Source organism: Odocoileus virginianus, chromosome 14, assembly GCF_023699985.2.
Source record: "Odocoileus virginianus isolate 20LAN1187 ecotype Illinois chromosome 14, Ovbor_1.2, whole genome shotgun sequence".
Lineage (NCBI taxonomy): Eukaryota > Metazoa > Chordata > Mammalia > Artiodactyla > Cervidae > Odocoileus > Odocoileus virginianus.
This window is the reverse complement of record NC_069687.1, coordinates 65,839,170-65,854,328: the sequence shown is the minus strand read 5'-3', so window position 1 is coordinate 65,854,328 and position 15,159 is coordinate 65,839,170. Positions and strand designations below refer to the sequence as shown.

Genomic DNA, 15,159 nt, shown 5'->3' with positions numbered 1-15,159 from the left:
AAGAGCATCAGGTGGAATCAGAGAAGGATTCCTGGAGGAGGGGATGGCACGTGTATAGGTCTTTAAAAACGAACTAGACTTCATGGTATGTCAAAGAAGGCATCCTTTGCTTGGGCAAACACCAGGAGAGTGAAGAGGAGTTTAGAGTGCATGGCATGGAAGTGGGAGAGAGAGGCAAGGAGAGAAACAGGATTCATATGGTGGGAGCCTTGAATGTCATTTTGAGGAGACAGGAGCGGGGCATGAAGGAAGCAGCAGGGAAGAGGCCTTGCCTGCAAGTGCCCATAGGACCCAGGCAGGTATATATAAGAGGAACTAGGTAGGATGTTTGCCAGGGATTAAGAAGTTTCCTGGGACACAGGATTTTCTGTGCTAAAACTGGGAAAGTCCTGGGCAAACCAGGATGACTTGGTCACTCTTGAGTGAGGCCAGGCTGTGGCTACCTGGAAAGTGCGTACCCACCCCCACACCCCAGCCCTTTGCACTTCAGGAGGCAGCTCCCCGTGTTGCCACGTGGGAGCGCACAGTGGAGAATGGTTATCTTTGAATCTGCCGACTACCCAGGAGAAGCTGAAAATCCAGAATTTATGCAATAGCTTCTAGTTTTAAAATGTTGACAGAAAGTCAGTTGTTCTCAAACCACCTTTCCGGCCAAACAAGTCATTTCTATGAGCTACACAAGGCCTGCGGGCTGTGTGTTTGGGGATCTCAGGGCACAGTGACATAAGCAAAGCCCCCACAGCCAGCCCTGTTCCTGCCCTGAGGCCGCTTCAGCGCACAGACAATTTTCATTACACAGAGTGACTTCAGTGATCAATCTTTTGGTTTTTAATTTGATGTTCTTAACCATATTTGGATGCTGGGCACAGAATGTAATAGATCAAAGTAGGGATGAACAGTGGTAATAGAGACACCCCTTCAATTTTTTTGAAAGATGAAATTAGCTCAGTAGCTTGTTCTTCCCCAAAGTGGTAAAGAAGTTAAAGAAGAATGCTTATCTCAAACATCAGCCTTGGCTGAGGTCTATTTATTCGGGAATCAGTACAACCCCTTGACTGAGATAAAAGTGGGAAAGAACAGTCATTTTGTTTGTGGGAAACTTGGAGACTCAAGGGGTAGTGTTTGGAGGTGTTTGGTAGGTGATGGTATAGTTGATTCAGCATTGTGGTCAGAACCAGCTCTGCCACTTCCAGAGGCTGTGTGGCCTTGGGGAAACCACCTAACCTCTCTGGTCCATGGCTCTCCCATTTGTGCTACAAGGAGGCTGCTTACAAGGACTCCCAAGAATCACCCTTCCCATCAACTCTCTTAATTCTAAGTTTTGACTTCAATTAGACTTTTGCTAGGATCTCTCCAGGTCTACCAGGGTGAAAGAGTCAGCAGGGGTTTTAAAGAACAAATCCGTCCAGACAACTGCGACGTCTTTTTTCTTTTCTAGATGGAATTAGTAGATACGGGGCTATAGTAAGTTGATCTGATATCTGGGTGCCAGCAGGCCAGCTCTCTGGTTGGCATTTTTCATGGGGCCCCTTGATTTTTAATTGAGTGTGGAGCAGAACACAGGGATGGGAGATGTGTGCAGGAGGAAAGTGTCAGAGGCAGGGGCTCCATGGCCAGGGAGCCTCCTGTTCCCAGTAAGGGGAGGGCTGGGCGGGGGGGAGGACCTGCACTCATGCCAAGCTGCAGTGCCACCTTTATTAGTGATGACAGGAGAGGGGGCCAGCAGACAGCTAATGAGGACTGCGGAGGATGGTGATTGGGAGTTGTTGTTACCGTTCCAAAGGACAGGGAAGTGGAAGTGGGACAAATGGGAATTTAAGAGGAGGGAGATGAGCAGAGGGAAAGGATGAAAAAAAAGGAGTATGATGTCATTTGGAAAATTGCAAACCAATAAATCAATGAGGTATCATTCCGAGGACCGAGAGGAAACTGCCTGAGGAGGAGCCGGCCAGTTGGGGAGCTGTGGACTGACAGGAGGTGGAACGCCAGGAGGCAGGGCAGTGTCCTCATCCTTGTCAGGGGGTCAGCTGGAACATGAGCCCCAGGAGTGGACTTCCATTCCCTTCCATCCCCTCCTCCTTGAGGTTTTCTTTTGTTTTGTTTCTTGTGTGAATAACATCAGAAGGAATGCTCTATCCAAGAGGGCTTTACAGGAGCTTATTAATGTGAACCCATGGAGTCAGCTTTTCAAAAATTATCTCTGAGTTCAGCTTCATAGGATTTTTTTCATCATTGGGATCAGCTTCATAGAAGCCAGAGCATGATAATTCTGCCAGTTTTTACTGTTAAAAGATGAAATAGTCCTCCCTTTATAGAAATGAAGAGCAAGGATTTTGGTAGCCTTCTTTAGTTCTCAAGACCTTGTCAGCAGAGCTGGCCTGAAGGCAGCCCAGTAGGCAGGTACCTGCATGACATCCCATTACCAACAGATCGAGATTCAAAGCCCTCAGCCTGGCATTTAAGGTCCTTCCGGTCTGCCCTCCACGCATCTCCTGTAATCTCTCTCTGTGAACCTCTGTTGTACCAAAGCACTTTGCTTGTTTTCCCCTCTGCTTCTTCCCTCCCGGCGTTCCATGTCAAAGTGGAGCACTCATTCCTCAGCACATGTAATAATGTTATCCCTCCCCCTCCCTTGACTACAGCAGACATCACTAATCGATTGCTACTGCTGGGCTACAACTTGGCATTAAAATCATTCCTCTCACAGATCTTTAGGCAGTTACCACCAATCAATCAAGTTAATCAAATCATCAAATGAAATGTTTTTCCTATCGCAGTCATCCTTTCCCATTCTTTGCTTCATCTTCTTCACTCTTGTCATTTTTCAAATCCCACATGCTCTGTGAAATTTCTCCTGAACATTCCTAACTACAAAGGTTATTCCCACTTCTTAAATGCCTAGAGAAAACTAGAATTCTCATTTTGCATCTGTCATTCAGCACTATCACGTGTGTCTCTCTGCAGATCAGAGTTTCTCATTTCAGCACTAGTGACATTTTGGGCTGGATCATTCTCTGTTGTTAGGGCTGAACTGTGAATTATAGGATGTTTAGCAGCATTTCTAGCCTTTATGCAGTAGATGTCAACCTCCCCCTCTCCCTCTCTATGACAGACAAAAGTGTTTCCAGATGTTGTTCAATGCCCTCTGGGGGACAAAATTGCCTCCAGGTTAGAACTACTGTATTAGAGAGACAGGGGGAGAGAGAGAGAGAGAGGAAGAAGGAGGAGGAGAAAGGAGAAAAAACACTAAAGAAAAGGAAAAAAAAGAAGAAAAAGAATCTTCCCTATGAGTTTGAGACTTGCAGGGTAAGAACCGTGATCACATGTGATATAGTTCCTTACGCGTAATAGGTGCTAAGTGTTTGCTAGTTGACTGATTGACTGGGAATGAGGAATTGTTTGGGAAGGGGTGTCTCTGCCTCCGTTCTGCACTGCTGAGTTGAGCAGTATGGAGAGCTCGCACAGAGGCCGCCTCAGCACACACCTGATGGTGGTCGTCAGACCGCATGGCTGAGTGCGCAGGGCTGACCCGCGGCCCGCGGCAGGGACAGCTAGGCCTGTGGGGAGGTGCCAGGAGGGACCTGGTTGAAAAGTTGAGCTTGAAGTTTAGAACACGATGTGTGAGACCTTCTTCCCTTGTCTTCACTTGTCGTCCTTCCTCATGAAGGAAACAGGAGGGGTCAGCTAAAGACACCCTTTACTGCACAGAGTAACTGTCCCTCCTGAAACCTCTTGTGTGAGCACAGTGTCTGCCTGACCTCCGCTCCTTGAAACCTGGAGTCTCTGTGCAGGGAAAAGAGGGCAGGGAAAGCTTGTATCAATCGTCACCCACAGTGCAGCTCCCCAGGTCTACAGGGTGGCTTAGATCATCCTCCGCGAGTCAGCCAGAAGCTAAGTCCACACTTCCCCAGCTGACCAACTCACCATCCCTGGAGAACCGCAAAGAGGGCTGGCGCTGAGCACTGCAGGAAGGCTTTCTGAGTTCCTCTGGGGTTGCCAGTATCCACAGGGACCCGCTGCACCCACCTTCTACCGCATCCTCACAGCAGTCCTATAGTCCGCACTGTTATCCCCATTTCAGAGACCAGAGAACTGAGGCTCCAAGAGGTAAAGCAGCTTGTCCAAAGATCAGAGCGGGCATTTGATCCCAGTACCTAGTATATCCAGTGCATTCCAGGAAAGCTGCTTCTCTGAGAAACCGCGTGTATTTCCTAATATTTGGTGTTGGCATTCCTTACTGAACCCTTCTTGGCCTTCAAAACCCCAACAATGCAGAAAATGAAGGTGTTATCCTCAATTGAACCTAAAATCATGGAGACTGATAAGCCATAGGGCAAAGTCATTAAGAGGGCTGGTCTTGTTTACATAAATATGTGACAACGCTTACCAGTTAGTCTATCTGCCTATGTAATCTGCCAGCCTAGCTCCATCCATCCATTTCTCCACCCATCCTTCTATCTCTAGTTAGGCATAAGAGATTTTAGAATGTCCTTAACGTTTAGATGTTTATTGGATTGAGATTAATATTGAATATTCTTAATATTCAAGGTTAGGGCTTCCCAGGTAGCCCTAGTGGTAAAGAATCTGCCTGTCAGTGTAGGAGACACATTTGATCCCTGGTTCAGGAAGATCCTCTGGAGAAGGAAATGGCAACCCCTTCCAATACTCTTGCTGGAAAATCCTACGGACGGAGGATCCTGGTGGGTTACAATCTGTGGGGTCACAAAGAGTCTAACATGACTGAGCAGATGCACACACAGTGTTCAAGGTCAGGCAGAAGGCATGGTGGAGTGAAAAATCATGCACTTCTTTCTTCATGATATTTTGAGGTATTGCTTTTCATATTAATAAGATGATGTAATGATTATAAAACAATATTCTGGAATTAAGCTGGGCCAGCCAAGTCATGTCACCACCCTGCTCCTTGATTTCCTCATCTGTAAAGTACACATAGGTTTACCCACTTTGATTGAATGTTGGGAGGATTCGTTGAGGTAAGGCACACACAGTGCTTGGCCTATAGTAAGCACTCAGCCACGGTAGCTGCTGCGACATCGGCATACGTTTTAGCTCAGTGTCTGACGTGGGAGTGTCTGTTCGATGCTGGTTCTCCTGGCTCTTTCCGTTCCTGGCCACAGTCCTATAAAATGTCCTTACTGATGGATCAACAGAGGGTTTAGCACACTGCCCTACACACACTTAGCCCTTGAGGTTATAGTCATTATTGTTATCGTTCAGCCCACAGTACCTTCTTTATGAGTCATAATATCCTTTTATGACAATTTTTCCTGCTGAAGGTTGACCTTCGTGTCTTATGCAACTGGGATACAAATGTTTGCAGGAGAGGTGAGAGGCTGTTTAGGGTGCTCATGCAGAGCCTGCATCCTAGTGGTGCTCCTGGCTTTGATTTTTCTCAGGAACATGTGAGGCGAGAACAGTACTGTTCTGTCCAGGACTCAACACAAGCTTTTCTGTGCAGCCCTTCCAGAGGCATTCAGTGTAAAGCTTGGAAGGCCATCATTGCTGTGTGTGCTGAGAATAAATCCTTGTTCCTGAAACAATTCCTTTTTCTGTCACATTTGTGAACTTCCCCACCCACACCTCCACAGATGTAATTAGAAACATTTAGAAAAATCATCTTGTGTTCAGTTAAAAACTGAGGTGTCCTAAATGATAGTCCCTCTCCTGGCAAGCAGCCTTCTCAACTTCCATGAGCTCAAATGGCTTTCTCATAGACTGGGAGATGCTGGAGCAGGCTCCCTCCCTTTCATTCAGCTCTAAATGACAGGGAGACAAACCAGTGAACTTGAAGACAATTGAGATCCACGTAAAACTAGAGTTTTACCTGCCGAAGGAAGGTCAAGAGTCTGCTATAAAATAGTCATTTAGTGAGAAATGCTTGCTGAGAAGTGTGATGCTACCACAAACCAGGAGAGTTGACATTGAGGACATGGTCACACCTGGAAACAACTCCAGCATCTTGGAAAAGTGTGGGAAGACACACAAATTGCGTCTTCAAAGGGAGGTTCCTGAAACACACAGTAGCCAGCGTGAGCTTCTTAAAACCCAAATCAATCGCCTCCCTTTGCACTTAGAAGAAAACCCAGGCCCCTGCCCCTGACCTTCAGGGGCCTTCAGGATGTTTTTCTGACCTCATCTTCTTCTCCTTGCCTTCCCTCACTTTGTACCTTCTGGCCCTCTTTTGGATTCTCCAGCCCTCCAAGCACATCTGACCTCAGGGCCTTTGCATCTGCTACTTAACTGCCCTGGAATGCTGTTCTGCCAGATTTTTACATGACCAACTCTCATCATTAGATCTCCACTCAAATGTCAGCTCTCTAAGAGGCCACCTTCATCTCCCCTATTGAAAACAAGTCCCTTCCCATCTCTATCTCATTTCTCTGTAATATTTCATTAGCAGCAGATATCACTGCCTAAAATGACCTTACGTATGTATTGACTGGCTCGTGGTGTGTTTCCCCATCCCTGACCCTCTACCTAGTGGGAGAGTGAGTTCCTTAAGAACAAATCCCTTGTTAGTCTCATTCATGACTGTCCAAAGCACCTAGAACCATGTCTGAAACATAGTAAGTGCTCAAGAAATATTTGTTAAATTAAAGAAAGTGTGAAACCATGATCTCACTCTGGCTTAATTAAACATAACTTTAGATGGAATAAGAATAATAATCCAGGAGTAGAGCAAAAATTCTTTCATTTCTGTCCTCTCCTAAGGCAAAGATGTTCTACACACAACCCTAACTTTTCAGAGTTTGGGGGAGTTATCCCTGTAACATTCTTTGAAAGATGAAGAATGCTATAAGAAGTTCACTCTTTCATCTTACAACTATTTCTTGAGCCTATACTATGTGCAAGTTCAATTCTAGATTCTGGTGATATGGCAGTGAATAAAAGACAGAATCCTCTGCCCAGGTGGAGCTGACAGTGATGAGATGAGGAACATCATGGGTTTACGAAAAGAACACAGGTTTTTGAGTCAGAAAGACACAGATTTTTGTTCCTGCCCTATCCTGTTCTAAATGTCTGTCTAGGCAAACTGCTTGACCTTTAAGGATCTCACTTTTCTCATTTGTAAAACGGGCATAAAGTTGACCTCATGAGGCTGTTGAGATGACTCAATGAGATGATAAAGGTAGAGTCCTAAGCCCAAGGAATGAATGAACAGAATTTGCTTGCCTTCCACCTCCCTTTGTGATTAAACACCTCACGGTATCCTTTGGAAGATTTAAAGTGACCCCACACTACAGAGCCACCTGCACAGGCTCCAGCCAAGATCAGAAAGTGTTCATTTCAAAGGAAGAGTGTGTGGCCAGTTCACTCTGCCCTTCCAGCCTGGATTCAAAGTGGCTTTGTTGCCTCTCCCCACCTGCTCTTCATCAGTGAGAAGCGCTCTCTGAGACGCTGTGCCTGCGGTTCTGTCTGGCCCTAGTGTTTCTGGAGAGCTGATCATCGATGCCCAGAGCGCCAGGCGGGGTGCACAGAGCTGGCTCCAAATGCTGCTCGTTGTGCAGACAGAATGTATCCCGCTGCACAAGAGGGCACAGCAGCTAAGAGGCTCCTTCCTGTCTTCCTGTGATGTCGCGCTTTGACGTGGAACAGGCTACACAAAACCCCTGGATCTGTGCCCATTCAGAATCTTCTCCCTGGAGGAAGGTGGCTTGGTTTAGTCTGTCACACAGCAGGATTCCTGGGTAACCAAAGAATGTCCCTGCGCACAAGGAGAGGCCCTTCCGAAAGCCAGACGGCTGGAGTGCTAAGCTTCCGACGAAGACGGCTGCATTTCAGGCTTTTGAGCAATTTGGGCACTTTTGTCATTCATCCTCTCCTACCTGCCAGCAACTGTCCCAAATAAAAAGAACCTCCCATCATGCACTGCTCAAAGAGACACACGCTCTGTTTACTAAACAGCTTTTCTTTGGATGTGTTGTTGACTAAAACCATGTTCAGAGTCAAAGGACACTTAGCCACGTGTCCCAAACTACGACTGAGTGCTTGATGCATCCACAGACAGTCAGGGGTAGCTAGAGTCCTCATTTCATCTGTCCAGGTCAGAAATTTCAGTTAGTCAATCTGCACAGTTTTTCAGGGCCAAAGTCAGCAACAACAGGAATAATACTAATGGCTGATCATTTTGAGGGCTTTCTACAGATTGATTTAATTCTCACCAAAAACATATGCAGTAAGAACTATTTCTATTCCCTTTCACTCTAAGATGCAAGATCCTGCTCAAGGTCACACACTTAGTAATAGATAGAGCTGAGATTTGAACTCAGGCAGTCTGGCTCCTAGGTCTCCATCTGATGTTCTACATCGTGGCAGAACCAGATGTAGACTCTTTGGAGAAAACGTTATCCATCCGGCTCACTGCTGCACCTGGGTACCTAACACAGTGCCCAGCACGTAATGGTTGCTAAGACAGACTGCATACACTACTTTCCCCAAAGATTGCTCAGCTTCCTGACAAATTGCTAAGATGAAGGGCTTTTAGAGCCCTTGTTTTTCTTGATACCGTAGCTTCCCACCTCCAGTCCTGGATCTATCACAAAGACAGTACCAATTGCACCCAAAAATCAAATCTGTTATATAACCACATGGCAGATGTGCGGGTGAATGGAGAAGCAACCCGAGTGTGGCATCCGGCTACTCTTAGTCTCCAAATGAAATGGATGGCCCCATAGGTGAAACTTTTCATCTCCCTCGGCATGCAAACTTTCCTCCCTTGTTTCCTCTCCTTGGCGCTCTGTATTTTATTTCATTTTGGTAGAGCACATTATTTGAAGTTCCTATGGCAACGTGTCACCAGCTGGCATCACATAGTAATGCTGGCATGTAGGTAGCAAGCTCCCGAAGTTGCCTCTTCCCTCCCTCTGAGATCTTATCACTCCCACTAACTTCAGGTGGGGAGGGGGGTGCATTCACACCCACCATGCCCCTCCCCCCGTGTTTTGTTAGCTCTTCAAGGCAGGGCAGACTGATCGCCTCTTCCTGGCTCACTCAGCCCTGCAGGTCCTAACCGTGTGTGTAGGTGTGTTTGCTTTAGAAGAGGTTAGATAGATGTGTTTGAGTATCGTGCACCAAAGCTATGGGCCTTATCAATAAGGGTAGGATGATGATGATGGTCATATGAGGATCACAATGATGATTTTTTACACAAAGGAGTAAATTGATTTGGAAAGGGCTACTCTCCTGATCGCAATCACCCAGTATCCCAGTTAATTAATACTAATGACACAATATTGGGTTTCTCATTTTCTCTTGCCATCACACAGCTAAGAGACCCTGACTGCTTTCCTTTGGAGCTTCAATTCTCTCCCAGGTGTGCCAGACCTCCCTGCTTACTGATGGGGTGAATTAATTAAGAGGATTGAATGTTGTGGATCACTGAGGAGACTTCCGTATGGCAAATAAGCCCTGCCACTCAAGGCTCTAAGTAGCCCCTCATCAGCCAAGTGCCGGCAATGATTGCATTTATTTTTACACATTTGACCTAGTTTCAAACCGTGTCTCTTCACGCTGTGGTTCATTAGCTACATTTTAAGCCACCCCGAATGGAGCTGAGGTGACTGCCTGGTTTGTGCCGGCATCTCAGATACCATTTCTCTCCGGAATTTAATATGCAGGTCCCCCTGCCATTCGGTTTTAAGAGCAATTTCCTATCCAGGCAGCTGGAATGCTGCTCGGGTATGGATGAGTGGCTGCCTCACGCCTTGGTAGTAAATATCTGTTGGCCACAAAATTTCCACCAAGGATGGCAAGAAGGACATTCTCGTCAGCCTGAACGGCAGGGGGTTCGTCCACCCCTCTGTTCCCTAGGCTGCCTTCAGGCTTTTCCATGTTGCTGGCAGGGCTGGGAGTTTGGGCTCCAACACTGTAAAGTTTGAGCAGTGTCAACATCAGGAAGGTCTGAGTTGCTATAGCAAATGCTGTCTGATCTTCTCCCCCACGCCCAGCCCCTACAGCTCTTTCTAAACAGTCAGACATGGTGGATACGGAAGGTCTCAAACTTGTGAAAGGGGAAGAGGACAGGGAGCAAAGAGGTGGCTTGCTGAGCTGAGGGCTCTGCTGAAGAGGGGATACATATGGGAGAGACACAACGTGATGATGAACAGGGGCTTTTGGCTTTTAATTTAAATGACAGGAGCCTTTACTGAATTCGAACCTGCTGCTGGTGTCTCATGCCATTTCACAAGTCAGTCAGTCACATGGGGGTGATTTCGGACAGACTTGATACTAACGTGGGCTAGACACCATAGCAGAAGAGAAGGAAAGCTTCCAGTTGGAAGTAAAGCACTGTCATTTCTCATTAACAGCCAAATGCAGGTAACTTGTCCAAACTTCAGTCACAGCACACTACAGATCCTACTGGAAGGCACTCAGCCAGGTTTTTCTATGGGGTAGTTAGAATGAAGAGATGAACAAGCTGGTAAAAGTAATTTTGATTGATCAATGAACTGAACAAGTCCTTATAAAAAGATAGTGGTTTCTTTCATAAAATAATCACTCTCTCCAAATGAGACGGGCACGGGAATCCCCTTCCCCTTTATTTTCATTTAAAATGAAGCATGGAAGTTCCTGTCCGGAATGCTTAAGACAAGTAGCCTTTTCAAGATAATTTCCAGGCAACTTGACCTCTGAGGTTTGTTGCTTGCTTCCCCCACCCCCTTCAAATTCAAATCAAGCCTTTGGAAATAACAAGCATTCCGGATCTGTATCTGTGCATTTGGGGCAGCCTGCAGTTCCGACCATGGTGGATTTTCTGAGACACACACACAGACACACAGACAAACAAGCTCACAATCCCAGGGCTCATTTAAGCCCAAGCTTTAAAAGTAAACTATTGTCCAAGAAATGATAGCATTTGCTCCGAAAGGATGATGGATCACAAAAAATAAAACCTACCCAGATCTCTTACCTTGAAGCAGTGGAATTACCTGCAGAGAATGTCCTTCCTTTCTTTGCAAAACGAGCCAGGCTTTGGCCAGCAGCAGAATTACTCCAAAAGAAGAAATAATAAGTCCTTTATGTTGTAATTTTCACTGTTTATATGCAAGAAGTGTAGTGGGTCTGCTCACGTAGGAATAAATAAAAAGCCGAAAAAACTGCACGGCAGCTACCATGTGAAAAGGAAAGACCTCTAGTGGCCACTGGCTGAATTCTTGGAGGAAGCTCCTCACACAAGAGATGGAGGGAGTAGATACACGCGTGTGTGCCCAGCCCCCCCCCCAACACACACACCTCTAACTCGGAAGATTCATCCCCTCTTGCATCCAGCCTGGCCAGAGGGATAAACAATAATAAACTTGTTTCTTGGTTTCCGTGGAACTTAGTGAAGTTAGCAGTGATGGTGGCGTTCTGTCTGGTTTGAAAGGGATGGATAATTTCACAGACTCACCATCACCCCCTGGGGGCCTCAGCAGGCAGGAGGATTTGACTCCAGGGTGGCCAGGGCAGTTGGCCCCCAGGGAAAAGGCTCCCGGTTCCAGCACCCAGCAGTATCACTGACGTCGCTCCTGCGAGTCCCGGCCTTGCACTTCTGCCAGCTCTGCATGGTCTGAACACTTAGGATGCGTGTGTGTGGTGGTCACCCATAGGCAGAGCTGCCTTCCCCGGTGTATGACCTGGTCCGGTGCTCAGAAGGGCCCTGTGGCTTCTTTAAATTCTGAGGAATTTTCACAGGTACTTTTCCATTTTCATTTTGTTCTGAGCCCCACAAATTACGTAGCTAGTCCTGCTGACTGGGAAAGCATGCTCTCCCTAAGGTCCTAATTGGAAAGAACCTCGAAGCAATTGAGAATCCATATCTTTGGGAGTTACTTTTGGGAACGTGAACTTGAAGAACATTCAGTTGCCCAAAAGACTTCCTGTGGAGAAGTGCAGAAGGAGCTTCCTGGGGACATCGAGGCTGTTCCTTCTGTCACGGCTCCTGCAGTGTGAACCTGCAGTTGGGAGGAGTTTTTTCCACATTGTATTTTTGTAACAGAGGCAGAAGTTTGTTCATTTTTTGGTTTTAGAGGTTTTGTTTTGTTTTTTTAAACAAACATAGTAGTTTGTGATACAGATATAATACTTGGTTCAAACACAGCACTTCTAGACCCACAGCTATTGTGTGTTATATATGACACCCTTCAGCAGTGGGGATCCCTGGAGACACTTGCATCACCCCAAGCTTCCCATGCTCCACAGGCGTGCCCTTGACAGGGAGCTCTCTTTGATGAAGTTGGGAGCCTAGTGGACTTTTAAAGGAGACTCTCTTGATGCCTTCCCCCAGTGGGTAGATGTATGGTCAGTTCTTCCTTTACCAGGTTCCCGGGGTAGATCCCCGTCAGTTCTGCCTGCAGACATTAGCCCTGACAGCTGCTGGCTTCTCACTGGCTGATTCATGGTCCAACCACTGATGCTCCTGTAGGGAACTTTAGTGTACTCAAGGCGCCATAGAAGCCATTGATCCTTATGATACATCTCTGGGGTTAGATATGGATGGGTTATTGTCCCACTTTACAGATGGAACAATTGGAGATTAGACATGTAAAATTATTTACCAGAAAATCAGTTGTCTTCAGAATGTTGATACAAGCTGGATCTCCTGACATCAATACAGTGCTCTTTTCCCAATGTAAAGCAACTGGGGAAGCAATGAACTGGGTCCTTATTGTCTATATCTGGAGCTCTTATAATAGTCCTAGGCACATAATATGTATTCAATAAATGCTTTTTTTTTGGATGAATGAGCTGATGAATAAGCCATAAAGAGACATTTACTCTTAGAGAAGTTTCACATGCTCATCTGCTAAGAAGAAATTCTCCACCCCTGGAGGGGGTGGGCTGGAGAGGGTTTATACTAGCCTGGGATGGAGAGATGTTTTCCAGCCTGAAGTCAAGTAAACGGAGAAAATGAATCTCATGGTCCACCTCTCCACTGTTTCATGGAATTTTTATTTCTTGCAGAGTCACTTTGTAGCATGTATGACAGCCATCTTAAACCAGATGGGCGACCAGCACTATTCCTTCTACATTGAGACCTTCCAGACCAGCTCTGAACTCGTGGTGAGTCTATAGAATGCTTTGGGGCAGTGTTGGGAGACGTGTTGTGCTCTTTAGATTCTTGAGAGTTTAGGGCAAGAATATCTCCCCATGAAACTTACGTGTGTGGGTCTCAGTTTGCAGAAATGTTCGTGTGCCTCCCTGTTTCTCACTCCCATTTAGGTTTGTATATATCAGTCCTGAAATACATCTCAGCCCATGTCAGGTGTGAGCACTGAGTGTCTAGTCTACATAGGACTTGCAACCATATTTGTTGATGAATCATAGACATTTTGAGGCTCAAGAACATGACTGTTGGAGTCACACGGTCTTGGGTTTGAATCCAGGATTTGTCACTGGCTAGCTGTGACTGTGGGCTCCTTAACCTTGCTTAAGCCTCAGTTTACCCATCTGTAAAGTGGGGGTCATATCATTTATGTCACAGCATTGTGAAGGGATTAAGTGGGAGCACAGTAGCTCTCACATTGTAGGAGCCCGGTAAAAGGCGGCCACCATTGTACTAGAATAAGACACGCACAGTGAGCCTTTTCCTCCTCTGGCCTCTCGGGGTCCATTCGCTACAGGGCCCTGCTGTGGCGGGTGGCGGGTGGGCTGTTCCTCTGCGGCAGATGGTGTCATCAAAAGAAAGCCCAGCCCAAGCTGCCCCAGAGTGCAGCAGTCACTTTACCCTCAGTGTGGAACCTTCGCCCCTGTCTCCTTATTACTGCCAGCTTCAGGGGTTCTGCTGCCAGGGGCTCATTTTTACCTCTCCTTGAAGGACACAAGGGAACCAGAATTGTGCCAAGTGCACAGAGTGGAGAACCAATAGGAAACTAATGTCCTGTCCCTTCAGCCATTTAGCTTTGAGGACTCCTCCCTGGAGTAAGATTGGCAAGAAAGGGAACCTCTTTCTGGTTATACAAAAAAAAAAAAAAAGAAGAAGAAGAAGAAGAAGCAAAAGGAAATCTAAATAACCTAAGATTTTCTCCCTCCTCAGTGTCATGGGACATGGAAATAGACAGAATGGATTCCTCACTTTTGATCCTCAGTGGAAGAAAGGGTGGAAAGGATGGTAGGAAACAGATGGCTATATATTGAATTATACACCTCTTAACCATCCCTTCAGCAGCCTGGCTGAGGTGCTAGCAGTCACATTTTGCAAGTCTCCAGGCTGCTTGCTCAAGGTCACACAGCAGTATATGGCAGAGGGAGGATCTGAACCTCTGTTCCAGTCCTTACACCATGCTAAGTAAGGAAGTGTTCATCGCTCAGCTATGTCTGACTCTTTGCGATCCCATGGACTGTAGCCCGCCCTGCTCCTCTGTCCATGGGATTTTCCAGGCAAGAATACTGGAGTGGGTTGCCATTTCCTTTTTCAGGGGATCTTTGTGACCCAGGGACAAAACCCGGGCCTCCCACATTTCAGGCAGAGTCGTTACCATCTTTTCTGCTAGGATGTAGGAAAGCCTACACCATGCTGCACCTTCCCAATCAGAAGCCAGGCTTTCCATCTGTGAGACAGAGGTCTTCTCCATTCCCACAGGAAGGGACTGTGCCTATGGCAACATCCACACCTCCCCAGGTGATCCCGAGGATGAGCAGTTACACTCACCATTGTCCTGAGCATCTAGTGAACATTCACAGTAGGCTGGGCTCCATGTGGAGCATCTTAGAGACGGTGTGCACTTAGTCAACCATTTGAGGCAGAAGTTATCCCCATTCTGCTGATGTGGAAACTGGGACTTTAGTCTCTGAGGTAAATTTCCCTAGAAGCAGTCATTGCTGGAAAGGAACCAATCTCATTTCTAGAATTTTACAGTTGAGCTTAAGCAGTGATTTTCAAATCATATTTCTCCCAACCTCACTGTCTTCTGCCATAAACACACACACACACATACATACATGCATACTTCAACCAGAGCTGTTTCTACTTTTATCTGTTTTATACACTAGGTTCCAAGTAAGATTTTCTCCAAACAAAGAATTCTGCTGTTAAACTAATTTGAAACCACTGGCTTAAGGAAAGAGCTCTGAACAGGTTTCCTATGGATCTTAAATTTTGCCTATAGCAAATGCACAGCTCAGCAGTAAAGAATTCACCTGCAATGCAGGAGATGTGGG

The 15,159-nt window shown here is 46.4% G+C and overlaps 2 protein-coding genes across 5 annotated transcripts in view; one reads left to right on the top strand and one right to left on the bottom strand.

Moving 5' to 3' along the window:
• INSYN2B (inhibitory synaptic factor family member 2B) overlaps window positions 1-11,155 on the bottom strand; it is a 120,895-nt gene extending 109,740 nt beyond the window's left edge. For all 3 annotated transcript variants that reach the window (XM_070476856.1, XM_020875050.2, XM_070476857.1), the window contains exon 1: window positions 10,931-11,155. The gene's annotated coding sequence lies outside the window, so the exon portion shown is untranslated. The remainder of the gene's footprint in view (window positions 1-10,930) is intronic.
• Window positions 1-15,159, top strand: part of DOCK2 (dedicator of cytokinesis 2) — a 456,669-nt gene that overhangs the window by 331,907 nt on the left and 109,603 nt on the right. For both annotated transcript variants that reach the window (XM_070476853.1, XM_070476854.1), the window contains exon 28: window positions 12,964-13,062. In XM_070476853.1, the coding sequence (XP_070332954.1) occupies window positions 12,964-13,062 (99 nt within the window). The remainder of the gene's footprint in view (window positions 1-12,963; window positions 13,063-15,159) is intronic.